Source organism: Tachyglossus aculeatus, unplaced genomic scaffold (assembly GCF_015852505.1).
Source record: "Tachyglossus aculeatus isolate mTacAcu1 unplaced genomic scaffold, mTacAcu1.pri scaffold_101_arrow_ctg1, whole genome shotgun sequence".
Lineage (NCBI taxonomy): Eukaryota > Metazoa > Chordata > Mammalia > Monotremata > Tachyglossidae > Tachyglossus > Tachyglossus aculeatus.
In genome coordinates, this window is record NW_024044842.1 from 1652057 (window position 1) to 1669165 (window position 17109).

General features: G+C 50.3%; 1 protein-coding gene and 2 non-coding genes across 3 annotated transcripts; 2 read left to right on the forward strand and 1 right to left on the reverse strand.

Moving 5' to 3' along the window:
• Positions 1 to 1886: 1886 nt before the first annotated feature.
• On the reverse strand, positions 1887 to 1958 carry TRNAH-GUG. Its single transcript has one exon. It is a non-coding gene; the product is annotated as a tRNA-His (tRNA).
• A 3362-nt stretch (positions 1959 to 5320) lies between these two features.
• TRNAT-UGU lies at positions 5321 to 5393 on the forward strand. The gene has a single exon. It is a non-coding gene; the product is annotated as a tRNA-Thr (tRNA).
• A 5029-nt stretch (positions 5394 to 10422) lies between these two features.
• On the forward strand, positions 10423 to 14611 carry LOC119922235 (tigger transposable element-derived protein 1-like). Its single transcript, XM_038742196.1, has 6 exons — positions 10423 to 10483; positions 10709 to 10805; positions 11043 to 11169; positions 12025 to 12138; positions 12752 to 14430; positions 14474 to 14611. Exons 2-6 carry the CDS (start codon positions 10758 to 10760, stop codon positions 14609 to 14611), a joined length of 2106 nt encoding a protein of 701 aa, XP_038598124.1. The 5' UTR covers positions 10423 to 10483; positions 10709 to 10757.
• The last annotated feature ends 2498 nt before the right edge of the window (positions 14612 to 17109 follow it).

The following is a 17109-nucleotide window of genomic DNA, read 5'->3' on the forward strand; positions in this document are numbered from 1 at the left end:
CGTTCGCCGAGACCCCGATGCTGATCTGGGCCAGAATCACCATCCCAAAGGAGAGCTCAGTGCCGTCCATCGCCTCGGATTCTCAGTTAGAACCTAGGGAGGGCCTTCCTTCCTTCCTCTCCCCCTCGTCCCCCTCTCCATCCCCCTCATCTTACCTCCTTCCCTTCCCCACAGCACCTGTATATATGTATATATGTTTGTACATATTTATTACTCTATTTATTTTACTTGTACATATCTATTCTATTTATTTTATTTGGTTAGTTTGGTTTTGTTCTCTGTCTCCCCCTTTTAGACTGTGAGCCCACTGTTGGGTAGGGACTGTCTCTATATGTTGCCAGCTTGTACTTCCCAAGCGCTTGGTCCAGTGCTCTGCACACAGGAAGCGCTCAATAAATACGATTGATTGATTGATTGCAGAGAAGCCTGGGACCGGGGAAGAGAGGAAAGCGGAAGAAAGACAGAGAGAGCAGGATGTAGTCATCAACAGTAACGGTACTTAATTCCAGGGCAGGACACTGACCCAAATATGGCCCACTGTATAGGAGCACGGGCTTAGGAGTCAGATGGACCTGGGTTCTAATCCTGACTCCGCCACTTGTCTGCTGGGTGACCTTGGGAAAATCACTTTACTTCTCTGTCCCTCAGTTACCTCATCTGTAAAATGGGGAATAAGATTGTGAGACCTATGTGGGACAATCTTCTAGGCTGTGAGCCCACTGTTGGGTAGGGACCGTCTCTATATGTTGCCAACTTGGACTTCCCAAGCGCTTAGTACAGTGCTCTGCACACAGTAAGCGCTCAATAAATATGATTGAATGAATAAATCCGATTGCAGGCATGAATGAATGAAACCAAGAGTTTTGTTGTATAAATGCTCCACGCAAATCTGAAGTTTGTAGGGGAATTAGCTCAGATGGTAGAGCGCTCGCTTAGCGTGCGAGAGGCTCCAATTTTCTTGAAACTCCTGTCTTTTCAATCAATCAATCAATCAATCGTATTGATTGAGCGCTTACTGTGTGCAGAGCACACTATAGCAAGAGCTGGTAGACCCGTTCCTTGTCCACAACGAACGAGAAACGTGAACAAGAAACGAAGAAGAAGCAAGAAAGTCTATTCTTTCTTTCAATCGTATTTATTGAGCGCTTACTGTGTGCAGAGCACTGTACTAAGCGCTTGGAAAGTACAATTTCCTATCAGCCTAGTAATGGGGTTGCCAACCTAATTTTATACCCTCTCCAGGGTATGTGGGGCTCCTTCTCTTTTGTGTAACGACGCTCAGACTCTAGTCCAAAACAGCGTCCCAGAAAGGAGGTCTTGGGTTCGAATCCCATCTCCGCCACTTGTCAGCTGGGTGGCTTTGGGCGAGTCACTTCACTTCTCTGGGCCTCAGTTAGCTCATCTGTAAATTGGGGATGAATCAATCAATCAATCGCATTTATTGAGCGCTTCCTGTGTGCAGAGCACTGGACTAAGCGCTTGGGAAGAACAAGTTGGCAACATCTAGAGACGGTCCCTACCCAACAGTGGGCTCACAGTCTAAAAGGGGGAGACAGAGAACAAAACCAAACATACTAATAAAATAAATAGAATAGATATGTACAAGTAAAATAATTAAATAAATGAATAGAGTAATAAATAAATAGAGTAATACAAATATGGTTTAAAAAAAAACAAAAAAAAACAAAACTGTGGAACACCATTTCCTTATTAGTTTTTGAATGTCCTTAGCCAGTTGGAGCACTCACTGGGAGCCCCACGTGGGACAACCTGATGACCTTGGATCTACCCCAACGCTTAGAACAGTGTTTAGCACAAGGTAGGCGCTTTAATTATTAATATTAATTATTATTATTTTGGGGATAAAAGAAAAAAATGTACCCACATGCCGTGACTCGGATTCGAACCGAGGTTGCTGCGGCCACAACGCAGAGTACTAACCACTATACGATCACGGCCCTCCACTGGGAGACACTTACTACTCGCCTCTTCCCCTATTTTTAGCCATTCAGTCGATCGTACTTATTGAGCGCTTACTGTGTGCAGCGCACTGTACTAAACGCTTGGAAGAGTATAATGATAATAATGATGATGGCATTTGTCAAGCGCTTATTATATCCCCCGCACTGTTCTAGGGCTGGGGGAGATACAAGGTCATCAGGTTGTCCCACGGGAGGCTCGCAGTTTTAATCCCCATTTTACAGGTGAGGGAACTGAGGCCAGAGAAGTATAATAATAATAATAATAATAATGGCATTTATTAAGCACTTACTATGTGCAAAGCACTGTTCTAAGTGCTGGGGAAGTTACAAGGTAATCAGGTTGCCCCACGGGGGGCTCACAGTCTTCATCCCCATTTTACAGATGAGGTAACTGAGGCCCAGTGGAGTGACTTGCCCAAGCTCACACAGCTGACAATTGATGATGATGATGGTGTGCAGAGCGCTGTACTAAGCACTTGGGAAGTCCAAGTTGGCAACATACGGAGACGGTCCCTACCCCACAGTGGGCTCACAGTCTAGAAGAGAAGTTGTGACAAAGTCACACATTCATTCATTCAGTCGTATTTATTGGGCGCCTACTGTGTGCAGAGCACTGTACTAAGCGCTTGGAAAGTACAATTCACCAACAAAGAGAGACAATCCCTGCCCACAGCGCGCTCACACTTCATTCCCTCTCCAGGGGCAGAAAGAACCGAAATGGGCTTTTTCTCTTAATGTGTGATGAAGCTCAGACCCTGCTCTAATCCTCCTTCCCAGAATCAATCAATCAATCGTATTTATTGAGCGCTTACTGTGTGCAGAGCACTGTACTAAGCGCTTGGGAAGTACAAGTCGGCAACACATAGAGACAGTCCCTACCCAACAGCGGGCTCACAGTCTAGAAGGGAACAAAACCAAACATACTAACAAAATAAAATAAATAGAATAGATATGTACAAGTAAGATAAATAAATAAATAAATAGAGTAATAAATATGTACAAACATATATACATATATACAGGTGCTGTGAGGAAGGGAAGGAGGTAAGGAGGGCATTAAATACTGTGGCTTAGTTCCATCATGCGTGTGTCTTTGGGCAGGTCATTTCCCTTCTCTGGGCCTCAGTTGCCTCATCTGTAAAATGGGGATCAATCCATCAATCAATCAATCGTATTTATTGAGCGCTTACTGTGCGCAGAGCAATAGACTAAGCGCTTAGCCCTGTACTAAGTGCTAAAAGATAAAGGATAAAGTTTTAGACTGGGAGCCCACTGTTGGGTAAGGACTGTCTCTATATGTTGCCAACTTGTACTTCCCAAGCGCTTAGTCCAGTGCTCTGCACACAGTAAGCGCTCAATAAATACGATTGATGATGATGATGATTGATTGATTGATAAAGACTGTGAGCCCCACCTGAGACAACCTGATGACCTTGGATCTACCCCAGAGCTTAGAACAGTGTTTGGCACAAGGTAAGCGCTTAACAAATACCATTATTATTATTATTAATTATATAATAATAATAATTATTATTATTCTGGGGATTAAAGAAAAGAAAAAAGTAAGTCCCCTTGCTGTGACTCGGATTCGAACCGAGGTTGCTGCGACCACAACGCAGAGTACTAACCACTATACGATCACGGCCTTCCACCGGACACTTCCCACCTCTGTAGGCCCCTATTTTTAGTCAATCGAATTTATTGAGCGTCTACTGTGGGCAGGACACTGTACTAAACGCTTGGAAAGTACAATTCGACAGCAGAGAGAATCCCTACCCAACAACGGGCTCACACTCTAGATGGGGGGAGACGGACAACAAAACAAGCAGACAGGGATCAATAGCCTCAAAACGGATTAATGGAATTAGAGATATCTGCACATCATTAATAAAATAAATAGAACAATAAATATGTACATATAGACGCAAGTGCTGTGGGGCAGGGAAGGGTATTAATGATGTGTATCTATCTATAATTCTATTTATCTCTTTTGATGCTGTTGATGGTATTGTTTTGCTGTTGTCTCCCCCTTCTAGACAGTGAGCCCGTTGTTGGGTAGGGATTGGCTCTATCTGCTGCTGAATTGGACTTTCCAAGCGCTTAGTACAGTGCTCTGCGCACGGTAAGCGCTCAATAAATATTGATGAATGAATGAATGATTGAATGGGGAGGGGTGGAGGAGCAGAAGAAAAGAGAGGCTCAGGCTGGGAAGGTTTTATCCTCTTTTGCTTCCTCCTATCAGCAATTTAATAAGAAGAATTATGGTATTTGCTAAACACTTAATGCGTGCTCTATTTCTTTTAGCCCATGCACTCTCCCTATGAGTACTGTTCTCTGCCCTCAGAAAGGGCTCAATAAATACCATCGATTAATTGATTGATATGTCCTGCTAGATTGCAAAACCCTTGAGGACAGGGACTATCTATGCTTACTAATAACAGATTTGCGTATTTCAAGGGTTTAATTGAGCCCCCTGCACACAGGCCGTGCTCAATAGCTAATTTATTTATATTTATATTATTATTAATTATAATTGTGGCATTTGTTGAGGGCTTACTATATGCCAAACGCCGGGAGGCCGTGCTCAAAAGCTAATTTATTTATATTTATATTATTATTAATAATAATTGTGGTATTTGTTGAGGGCTTACTATATGCCAAACGCCGGGGTGGATACAAACAACTCGGATTGGACACAGTTCCCGTCCACGTAGGGGTCACAGTCTCAATCCCTCTTCTGCAGATGAGGTAACTGAGGCACAGAGAAGTTAAGTGGCTTGCCCAAGGTCACACAGCAATTGTCTGTCTCCCCCCCACCCCCCAGCTCGTTGTGGGGAGGGAATGTGTCTGTTTATTATTATGTTTGTAGGCGCTCAATAAATACGAATGAATGAATAAGTACTACTGATTGATTGACTGGTTTGAAGATCTGACTGTGAGCCCACTGTTGGGTAGGGACTGTCTCTATATGTTGCCAACTTGTACTTCCCAAGCGCTTAGTACAGTGCTCTGCACACAGTAAGCGCTCAATAAATACGATTGATGATGATGGGGGGAGAGGGAAAGGAAATCAGAGGAGGCGCAATCCAAGAGATCTCTGAATATGGAGCCAATTTATCCTAGTCACTTTGTTCCCGAGGGACTGTCTCTATATGTTGCCAATTTGTACTTCCCAAGCGCTTAGTACAGTGCTCTGCACATAGTAAGCGCTCAATAAATACGATTGATGATGATGATGATTAACCCAACTCCTGAGTGGATTCTGTAATCCTCTGGGCAACATTTGCAGAAACATTACCTTAATAGTTTAGAAGTGAGTTAAAAAACCCTTCACCACCGGCTCCGTAGCTCAGGGGTTAGAGCACTGGTCTTGTAAACCAGGGGTCGTGAGTTCGAATCTCACTGGGGCCTGTGGTTGTTTTTCTTTCCTGGAAGCGAGTTTCAACCCAATTTTTTTTTCCCCTCATTTTGGGGATCCCCAGTGAATCGGGGAATGGATGCTCCCACAGGTCTCAGCAACCCTGCCTTCTTTCTTTCCCTTCTCCATGTTCATCCAACCCCTCTCCCTCCTGCGATTGTCCAAAAATCCAGGCCTCGGGACAGAGGATGGCGAGGGAGAGCCATATATGTATATATGTTTGTACATATTTATTACTCTATTTATTTTACTTGTACATATCTATTCTATTTATTTTATTTTGTTAGTATGTTTGGTTTTGTTCTCCGTCTCCCCCTTTTAGACTGTGAGCCCACTGTTGGGTAGGGACTGTCTCTATGTGTTGCCAATTTGTACTTCCCAAGCGCTTAGTACAGTGCTCTGCACATAGTAAGCGCTCAATAAATACGATTGATTGATTGATTGATTGATTGATTGAAAGCCAAGCGTTTAGGACAGTGTTCTGCACACGGTAAACTTGTCACTTGGCTGTGTGACTGTGGGCAAGTCACCTAACTTCTCTGTGCCTCCGTGACCTCATCTGTAAAATGGGGATGAAGACTGTGAGCCCCACGGGGGGGGACAACCTGATGACCTTGCAGTTACCCCAACGCTTAGAACAGTGCTTGGCACGTAGTAAGCGCTTAACAAATACCATCGTTATTGTGATTATTATTATTATCAATGAATGCAACGGATTCAATTCGGTTCGGGACGTTGTGGAGGCAATTAAAATCGTCCTTGCATTTACCCCAACGCTTAGAACAGTGGATGGCACGTAGTAAGCGCTTAACAAATACCATCATTATTGTGATTATTATTATTATCAATGAATGCAACTGATTCAATTCGGTTCGGGACGTTGTGGAGGCAATAAAATCGTCCTTGCATTTACCCCAACGCTTAGAACAGTGCTTGGCACGTAGTAAGCGCTTAACAAATACCATCGTTATTGTGATTATTATTATTATCAATGAATGCAACGGATTCAATTCGGTTCGGGACGTTGTGGAGGCAATAAAATCGTCCTTGCATTTACCCCAACGCTTAGAACAGTGGTTGGCACGTAGTAAGCGCTTAACAAATGCCATCATTATTGTGATTATTGTTATTATCAATGAATGCAACTGATTCAATTCGGTTCGGGACGTTGTGGAGGCAATAGAATCGGCCTTGCATTTACCCCAGCGCTTAGAACAGTGCTTGACACATATTTATGCGTTTAACAAATACCATTATTATTATTATCAGAGACCATAACCCTTGTCTTACTTATCAGTTGTGTGACTTTGGGCAAGTCAGCCCACTGTTGCGTAGGGACTGTCTCTATATGTTGCCAACTTGTACTTCCCAAACGCTTAGTACAGTGCTCTGCACACAGTAAGCGCTCAATAAATATGATTGATGATGATGATTGATTGATTGATTCACTTCTCTGGGCCTCAGTTCCTGCCCTTCTAGACTGTAAACCCATTGTTGGGTAGGGACCGTCTCTGTATGTCGCCAATTTGTACTTCCCAAGCGCTTAGTACAGTGCTCTGCACACAGTAAGCGCTCAATGAATAAGACTGAATGAATGAATGAATGAAAATGGGGATGAAGACTGTGAGCCCCACGGGGGACAACCTGATCACCTTGTATCTCCCCCAGCGTTTAGAACAGTGCTTGGCACATAGTAAGCGCTTAACAAATACCATCACTCTTAATACCCCAGCGCTTAGAACAGTGCTTGGCACATAATAATAATAATAATAATAATAATAATGGCATTTATTAAGCGCTTACTATGTGCCAAGCACTGTTCTAAGCGCTGGATAGTAAGCGCTAAACCAATACCATCATTATTATTAGTACTTCCCAAGCACTTAGTACAGTGCTCTGCACACAGTAAGCGCTCAGTAAATACGATTGATACCAAGCGCTTAGTCCAGTTCTCTGCACACAGGAAGCGCTCAATAAATACGATTGAATGAATGATTCATTCATTCATTCATTCAATCGTATTTATTGAATGATTCATTCATTCATTCATTCAATCGTATTTATTGAGCGCTTCCTGTGTGCAGAGCACTGGACTAAGCGCTTGGGACGTCCAAGTTGGCAACATCTAGAGACGGTCCCTACCCACCAGCGGGCTCATAGTCTAGAAGGGGGAGACAAACAACAAAACAAAGCATATTAACAAAATAAAATAAATAGAATAAATATGTACAAGTAAAATAAATAGAGTAATAAATATGTGCAAACATATATACATAGTGACTTGGATATAGATAGCACGCCCCTCTAAAAGTTTATATAACATATTAACAAAAAATAAATAGAATAAATATGTACAAGTAAAATAGAGTAATAAATCTGTACAAACATATATACATAGTGACTTGGCTATAGATAGCACGCCCCTCTAAATGTTTATATAACATATTAACAAAATAAAATAAATAGAATAAATATGTACAAGTAAAACAAATAGAGGAATAAATATGTACAAACATATATACATAGTGACTTGGATATAGATAGCACGCCCCTCTAAATGTTTATCACAACCAACAATTTGGTAACCCAGTTTTCTGGATATGCATATGCTAGGTATCTAAGCATGGGGACTTTCCTTTTTTCAGAGCAGTAGTTGCGCCAAATCAATCAATTAATCAATGGTAATTAAACTATGTGCCAAGCACTGTTCTAAGCGCTGGGGAGGTTACAAGGTGATCGAGTTGTCCCCCGTGGGGCTCAGGGACTTCATCCCCATTTTCCAGATGAGGGAACTGAGGCCCAGAGAAGTAAAGTGACTTGCCCGAAGTCACAAAACATATTAACAAAATAAAATAAAGAGAATAAATATGTGCAAACAAAATAAATGTCTATATGCTTGTATATGTATATATTTTTGTCATATGTATATGTTTGTACATATTTATTACTCTATTTATTTATTTATTTATCTATTCTATTTATTTTATCATCATCATCATCAATCGTATTTATTGAGCGCTAACTATGTGCAGAGCACTGTACTAAGCGCTTGGGAAGTACAAATTGGCAACATATAGAGACAGTCCCTACCCAACAGTGGGCTCACAGTCTAAAACTATCCCCCCCAGCGCTTAGAACAGTGCTTGGCACATAGTAAGCGCTTAACAAATGCCATCATTATTATTATTATTATGAGGGGGCTGAGGCCCAGAGACGTTAAGTGACTTGTCCAAGGTCACACAGCAGACAAGGGGCGGAGCCGGGCGCCACCTAGCGGCCCAACGACCTCACGCGTCCCTCCCGCTCAGGCGCATGCGCGGAGCGCGCCTTCTGCTCCCCGCCCACCTGAGGGGCCGCGCCCGGCTATTGGCTGAGCGGGTTGGGGGCGGGGACTGTTCGTGACGTCACGATGGAATCCCACCTTCGGAGGAGTCGATTGGATGGCCGGGATGGGCCCCGGCCCCTTGGCCCCCGTCCGTCCGCGGACCATCGAGTGTCGGAGTCCGCCGGGACCCAGAGCGGCGCAGGAAGTGCCTTCACATCCGGCCATTGTCGGCCTGTCTCTCCCCCCGGAGCGGTGAGTCCGGCCAGCAGCCGCGGAGGCTTCTGGGAGGGAGCAAGGGTGTCAATCCAGGCCCCCATGGGGGGGGCATTGATTAGCATCATCAGCGGAATAATAGTGGCATTTATTAAGCGCCTATTATGTGCCAAACACTGTTCTGAACGCTGGGGTAATGATAATAATAAGAATGATGGCATTGTTAAGTAATTACTATGTGCCAAGCACTGGGTAATAATAATAATAATAATGATGGCTTGTGTTAAGCGCTTACTATGTGCCAAACACTGTTCTGAGCGCTGGGGTAATAATAATAATAATGAGGATGGCATTTGTTAAGCGCTTACTATGTGCCAAGCACTGTTCTCAGTGCTGGGGTAATGATAATAATGAGGATGATGGCATTTGTTAAGTAATTACTCTGTGCCAAGCACTGTTCTAAGCACTGGGGTAATAATAATAATAGTAATGATGGCTTGTGTTAAGCGCTTACCATGTGCCAAGCACCGTTCTAAGCACTGGGGTGATAATAATAGTGATGATGGCATTTGTTAAGCACTTACTATGTGCCAAGCACTGTTCTAAGCACTGGGGTAATGATAATAATAAGAATGATGGCATTTGTTAAGTAATTACTATGTGCCAAGCCCTGTTCTAAGCGCTGGGATGATAATAATAATGATGGCATTTAAGTAATTACTATGTGCCAAGCACTGTTCTAAGCGCTGGGGTAATAATAATAGTGATGGCATTTGTTAAGTAATTACTATGTGCCAATCACTGTTCTAAGCACTGGGGTAATAATAATGATGATGACATTTGTTAAGTAATTACTATGTGCCAAGCACTGTTCTAAGCGCTGGGGTAATAATAATAATGATGGCATTTGTTAAGTAATTACTATGTGCCAAGCACTGTTCTAAGCGCTGGGGTATGAATGAATGAGTGAATGAATGATCCTCACGTGGGACAATCTGATGACCTTGTATCTCCCCCAGCGCTTAGAACGGTGCTTGGCGCATAGTAAGCGCTTAACAACCAATCAATCAATCGTATTTATTGAGCGCTTACTGTGTGCAGAGCACTGGACTAAGCGCTTGGGAAGTCCAAGTTGGCAACATAGAGAGACGGTCCGTACCCAACAGCGGCCTCACAGTCTAGAAGGGGGGGACGGAGAACAAAACCAAACATATTATGTTGCCAACTTGTACTTCCCAAGCGCTTAGTACAGTGCTCTGCACACAGTAAGCGCTCAATAAATATGACTGATTGATATTAACAAAAAAAAATAAATAGAATAGATATGTACAAGTAAAATAGAGGAATAAATAGGTACAAACATATATACAGGTGCTATGGGGAAGGGAAGGAGGGGATGGAGAGGGGGATGAGGGGGAGAGGAACAAATACCGTCATCATTATTATTATTATTATTATTAATTTCCAAACCTTCTTCGTTTCAGAATATCCCCGTGTCTTATGGACCGAGCGTCGTACGGGCGGATAAACACAGCTCCTCACTGGGTCAGTCCCTTCCCTGCATCCCTGATCAACTTCCCGGCTGCTGCCGCTCTCACCGAGACCGGTTTCCCGCCTTCCTCTCCCTCTCCATGGTGCAAGACCCTTGTCCGGGAACACCAGGACCCGGTGTCCCGCTTGCTCGGAAACACCAGGATCCCGTGCGTCCGGGAGGGCTTCAGATCCCCGGAACGATCGCAGCCCATCCGGCCTTCTCCTCTCTCCCGCAAGGAACGGCCGGCCTTCACCGTTTCCCTCCGTTGGATCCGACCGTGGGAGCATGTCTGAGGACCAGGGGCCCACTTTCAAAGAAGAAATGATGGACGAGGTAAGAATTACCCAAGGACAAATCCGTCGCGTGCTGAGGGCTGGAGGGAGTTGCCTCATCTGGAAAATGGGGGTTCAGAATATAAGCCCCGTGTGGGAAGGGGACTGCGTCCAACCCGACCAGCTTGCATCCTCCCCAGTGTTCGGCACACAGTGAGCGCGCGACAAATGCCCGGATCGTCATTGCCGCGTCTCGTGGACCACGGGAGCTGACGGGGGGAAGCTTGTGACGTTTCAGGGGTCGGTGACGATGGAGGACGTGGCCGGTTCCTTCGCCCATAAAGAGTGGGAGGGTCTGAACCCTGCCCAGCGCAACCTGTACTGGGATGCAATGCTGGAGAATTACGGGAAACTCGCCTCGCTGGGTAAGTCCCCCGCCCGGTTGGGTCAGCGGTGGGGTGGACGCGTGTGTGAGAGAGAGACGGGGAGAGGAAAAGAAAGAGAAAAAAGGGAAGAGAAGAGAGTTTTGGCCTCGTTCCCACAGCCTTCGCCCACCTTCTTCCCCTTGAGCCTCTCCTGAGCGCTCAGTACAGTCCTTCGCGCTCAGTGAAGCGCTCGATAAATACGCTGGAATGAATGAGCCGTCCGGCCCCGACCCCCATCATCATCAATCGTATTTATTGAGCGCTTACTATGTGCAGGGCGCTGTACTAGGCGCTTGGGAAGTACAAATTGGCAACATATAGAGACAGTCCCTACCCAACAGTGGGCTCACAGTCTAAAAGGGGGAGACGGAGAACAAAACCCAACATACTAACAAAATAAAATAAATAGAATAGATATGTACAAGTAAAATAAATAAATAAATAGGGTAATAAATATGTATATACATATATACAGGTGCTGTGGGGAAGGGAAGGAGGCAAGATGGGGGGGATGGAGAGGGGGAGAGGAAGGAAGGGGACCCCCAGCTTTGGGACGGGCCGGCGTGGGTCAGATTCAGATAATAATAATAATTGCGGTATTTAAGTGCTTACTGGTCTGATTTAGGATCTTTTCCGGACCCACAGACAGAGGGAGGGCAGACGGGAGGAGGTGTCCACCCCCGGACCGTCCCCCACGTTTTGGGGTCTGCCGCCGGGATCCCGGACTCTCCGGTCCTCCTCCCCTGTCCCCTCTGGACGTTGCCTGCCCTGTTCCCTTCGGCCCCCGCAAGCTCTGGGAAATCTCCGAGAGAGGGACACCCAACCGCGGCGGGTGGTTTCCTTCCCCACGCGCAGGGTTTCCCGTTCCCAAAGCGGAAACGGGCTCCCAGCCGGAGGAGAGGAAAGACCCGTGGGGCCGGGACGCGCAGGAGCCCGAGGAAAAAGAGGCCCCGAAAGATCCTGCCAGAGGTGAGTCCACGGAAGGTAGTCGTGACCGTCGACTTGAAGGCGCGTCCTCGCCGACTCTCTCCTTCTTTCCTTTGAGTTCTCGTCTGCTCCCCCCGATCCCCTGTTCCCCGCTCCTCCCCAGAGCCGGCTTCAATTCCGCATCTTCTCTCGACCTTCCCATCTGTAATCCCTGGCTCACCCTCGTCCCTGCCTGGAATTCCCTCCCAGCCCCCTTTCAGAACGGTGTCTCTTAAGCGCTTCCCGAGTCCCGGCTACCGTACTGAGCGCCGAGCAGATGAGGTTGAACGCTGTCCCTGCCCCACCCGGGGTTCTCTGTCTTCACCCCCGTTTCACAGAGGAGGGAAGTGAAGCGACCGGCCCTTTCCTCCCGCTCCCTTCAGCTTCGCCCCGGCTCGCTCGCTTTAGTCGTCCCCGGCCCCACGCCGCCGACGTCTGTCGTTTCTTTATTTCCGCTCACGTCCGTCTTCCCTCCTCTAGACCGTAAGCTCTGCGCGGGCGGGGACCGTCTCGGTTCGGTGCCGCGGCCGCGGCGGGCGCTCCAAAAATGGGGCCGGAGGAGGCCGTGCCGCTTCAGATCCGTGTCTCCCGCTCTCCCCTCCCGTTTTCCTGACAGACGCGGCCCGGAAGCCAGGCAGCGGCGGGGCCAAAAGGGCCCACAAGACGGTGACGTTCGAGACCAAGATGGAGATCCTGCGCCGCCTGGACGGCGGGGAGCGGCAGGGCCAGGTGGCCCGCTCCCTGGGCCTGCCCCACTCCACGGTGAGCACCATCGTGAAGAACCGGGCCCGGATCGTGCGCTACGTCCAGAGCGCGGGCAGCCTGCAGGCCGTCATGGTCAACCCCAAGCGGGGCGCGCTGCTGGAGGAGACGGAGCGCCTGCTGACCCTGTGGCTGGACCACCAGGCCCGGCGGCGGGTCCCCGTCAACCAGGCGGTCATCTCGGCCAAGGCCAGGAGCCTCCACGAGGCCCTGCGGGAGCGCCTGGGCGACGGGGCCAAGGAGGAGCCCCCGTTCTGCGCCAGCCACGGCTGGTTCGCCCGGTTCAAGCGGCGGGCCGGCCGGCCGGCGGGCCCCGCGGCCGCCGCGGCCTCGGCCTACCGGGCGGAGCTGGCCGGGCTGATCGCCGGCGGCGGCTACGGCGCCCGCCAGGTGTTCAACGTGGACGAGACGGGCCTGTTCTGGAAGAAGCTGCCCGACAGCACGTCCCTGGCCCGGGAGGAGAAGCGGGCGCCGGGCCGCAAGCCGGCCAAGGACCGGCTGACCCTGCTGCTGGGCGGGAACGCCGCCGGGGACTTCAAGGTCAAGCCGCTCCTGGTCTACCACGCGGAGAACCCCCGGGCCTTCAGGGGGAAGGTCAAGGCCTCGCTGCCCGTGCTGTGGCGGTCCGGCCCCAAGGGCCGGGTCACCCCCGCCCTGTTCCAGGACTGGTTCGCCGGCGAGTTCGTGCCGGCCGTGCGGGCCTACCTGCGGCGGCACGGCCTGGCCTTCAAGGCCCTGCTGCTGCTGGACCGTGCCCCCGGCCACCCGCCGGCCCTGGGGGGCCTGGTGCCCGGGGTGAGCGTGGCCTTCCTGCCCCCGGCCGCCGCCTCGCTGCTGCAGCCCATGGAGCAGGCGGTCAGCGCCGTCTTCAAGCGCTACTACGCCCGCCGCACGCTCAGCCAGGCGCTGGCCGCCACGGAGGGGGGCGGCGGCGCCGCCGGCCCCGCCCTGCGCGACTTCTGGAGGGGCTACGACATCTGGACGGCGGCCCGCAACCTCGGCGACGCCTGGGCCGAGGTCGGGGCGCCCACCCTCAACGGCTCCTGGGCCGCGCTGTGCCCCCAGTTCCTGGCCGCCGACCCCCGGCCCGCCCCGGAGACCCCCGAGGGGCTCACGCGGGAGATCGTGGCCCTGGGGCGGCGGCTGCGGCTGGAGATGGACGCCGCCGACGTGGACGGCTGGATGGACGCCCACCCGGAGGAGTCCCTGTCCGACGACGACCTCCTCGAGTGCCGCCGCCGCCGCCGCGGGGCCCCGGGGGCGGAGGCCGGGGGGCCGGCGCCGCCCCCCGCGCGCCCGGGCCTGGGCCCCGGACGGCTGGCGGCCATCCTGAGGAAAGCGGACGAGCTCCTGGAAGCCATCCTGGAGGAGGACCCCGACCGGGAGAGGAGCGCCAGGGTGCGGCGGGGCGTCCGGAGGGAGCTGGCCTGCTACAGGAGCCTCGAACAGAAGCAGAAGAAGGAGAAGAAGAAGGCGGCCCCCGGCCAGTCGGACGGGACCTCGGCCGCGGACTCCCGCTCCCCCTTCCCTCCGGTTGCGCCCCGTCCCCGCTTCGGCACGCTTGAATAAAAAGCAGACGGCTCTCGAGGGGCGCCACTCGTTTCTCCCCGCGCGCGGCCCTCCCAGTCCCCGTCCCCACCTGACGGACGAGGGGCCCGAGGCCCGGAGAAGCGCGGTCGTCATTCAGGGGTCGGTCGAGCGGTCGGACGGGTGAGGCCACCGAGGCCCGGGGAAGTGAAGTGGCTGGCTGGAGGTCACGCCGCGGACGGGCGAACGGTCCCTGGCACGTAGTGGGCGTTTAACAAATACTATTATTATTATCGTTCTGATTCCCAGGCCCGTGCTCCATCAGGGCCCCTTGACACTCACACACGGTACCCTGCCACAGTCATCCCCCCCTTCTCTCTCTCTGTGTGTGACACACAGACACCCCCAGCTTTTTATTTGGGTTGGGGCCCAGATGGATCTCCTAGCCACAGTTCCGGGATTCGACTCCCGACGGAGCGGTCTCCCCGGAGGCCGATACCCGGGAGCGGTGGCGGGCCGGAGGCTGAGGGTCATCCGGTCGGTCCCCCGGTTCCTGTTTCACTCCTGGCCCTCGGCTCCATTTCCCCGTCCCCTCCCACCCCTGGAGAAGTGAAGTGGCTTGCCCAAGGTCACGCAGCTGACAAGTAGCGGGGCCTGGATTCGAACCCATGACCTCTGACTCCCAAGCCCAACCACGCTGCTTCTCTAGGGTGATCCACGCCCCACCTCAGCCTGTCCTCCCACCCAGACCCCCCCATCCCTAACCCCCCTCCTCCTCCTCGCCGTCGGAAGCGTTGGCCGATCACCCGGTTTGGCCTCGGCGCTGCTCTAAAGTGCTCGAGAGGGTAAGTGATAATAACAAGAACCGCGCTACGAAGTGCTTAGTAGGTGCCAGGCACTGTACTAAGCGCCGGAGTGGATCCAAGCGAATCCGTTCATCTGTTCCGTCGCACTTATCGGGCGCTTACTGTGTGCAGAGCACTGGACCGAGAGCTTGGAGAGCATGTGGCGACAGATTTATTCATTCAGTCGTATTTATTGAGCGCTTACTGCGTACTGAGCGCTTGGGAAGTAGAAGTCGGCAGCGTATAGAGACAATGTATAAGCACTTAGTACAGTGCTCTGCACATAGTAAGCGCTCAATAAATACGATTGATGATGACGGGCTCACGGTCTAGAAGGGGAAGACGGACAACAGAACAAAACATGGAGACGGGTCAAAATCGTCAGAACAAATAGAGTTAAAGCAAGGTGCACATTAACGAAATAAATAGTAAATATAGACGAGTAAAATAGAGTAATAAATCCGTACAAACATATATACAGGTGCTGTGGGGAGGGGAAAAAGGGCTTAGTCTGGGAAGGCTTCCTGGAGGAGGAGAACGGATGGGGATGATCCCTATGTGGTTCCTCACAGCCTCCATCCTCATTTTACAGAGGAGGAAACTGAGGCCCAGCGAAGCGACTTGCCGAAGGACACCGAGCAGGACACAGGTGGTAGAGTCAGGATTAGAACCCACGGCCTTCCGATGCCCAGGCTCTGTCCACAGCGCCGTGCCGCTTCCCGTCAGTTGATCAGTGATTGATCGATTGGTGGTACTCATCAAGCGCTGTACTAAGCACCTGGGAGAGTACAGTGTAACTCAGTGGAAGGACCACAGGCTTTGGAGTCCGAGGTCATGGGTTCAAATCCCAGCTCTGCCAATTATCAGCTGGGTGACTTTGGGCAAGTCACTTCACTTCTGGAAAATGGGAGACTGTGAGCCCCCCGTGGGACAACCTGTTCACCTTGTCACCTCCCCAGCGCTTAGAACAGTGTTTTGCACGTATTAAGTGCTTAAGAAATGCCATCATCATTATCGTTATATATTCCCTGCCCACAATGAGCTTAAAATCGAGAGGATTAGCGAGTTTGTGCCGAGGTAAGAGGGGGCGTAAGATGTTTCCTACGGTGCTACGGGGGGAAGGAATCAGGGAAGGCCTCCTGGCAGAGGTGGGATTTCAGAAGGGCCGCCAGAAGGGCCGCGACTTTCGCGCTGGGGGAGGGTGGTTCAGTGGTTAGCGCCGGGGAGCCAGAAGGATGCTGTTAAAATGGGGATGAAGATGGTGAAATCCACGTGAGACTGTGTTTGACCTGATTTGGCCTTATATAATGATGATGGTGTTTGTTGAGCACTCACTCTGTGCCAAGCGCCCTTCTAATCACTGGGGTCATCGGGTTGTCCCACGTGGGGCTGCAAGTTTAATCCCCATTTGGCAGAGGAGGTCACTGAGGCCCAGCGAAGCGATGTGCCCGAAGTCACGCAGCTGAGAAGTGGCAGGTCCCGGATCAGAATTACGATAATAATAATGATAGCATGTATTAAGCGCTTACTATGCGCAAGGCACTGTTCTAAGCGCTGGGGAGGTTACAAGGTGATCAGGTTGTCCCACGGGGGGTCTTAATCCCCATTTTAAAGATGAGGGAACTGAGGCCCAGAGAAGCAAAGTGACTTGCCCAAAGTCACACAACTGACTGGGATTTGAACCCATGACCTCCGACTCCAGAGCCTGGGCTCTTTCCGCCGAGCCATGCTGCTTCTCTGTGAATGAATGAATGGCATTCGTTAAGCACTTACACGCTGCTTCTCTGTGAATGAATGAATGAATGGCATTCGTTAAGCACTTACTATGTACGAAGTGACT

Bases quoted from the DNA above. Each gene is read 5' to 3' on its own strand.
- LOC119922235 (XM_038742196.1), top strand. From the start codon at position 10,758: ATGTCTGAGGACCAGGGGCCCACTTTCAAAGAAGAAATGATGGACGAG. The intron at 11,170-12,024 runs GTAAGTCCCCCG...CCCCACGCGCAG, and splicing joins CGGGAAACTCGCCTCGCTGG to GGTTTCCCGTTCCCAAAGCG. The intron at 14,431-14,473 runs GTTGCGCCCCGT...AATAAAAAGCAG, and splicing joins CCCGCTCCCCCTTCCCTCCG to ACGGCTCTCGAGGGGCGCCA.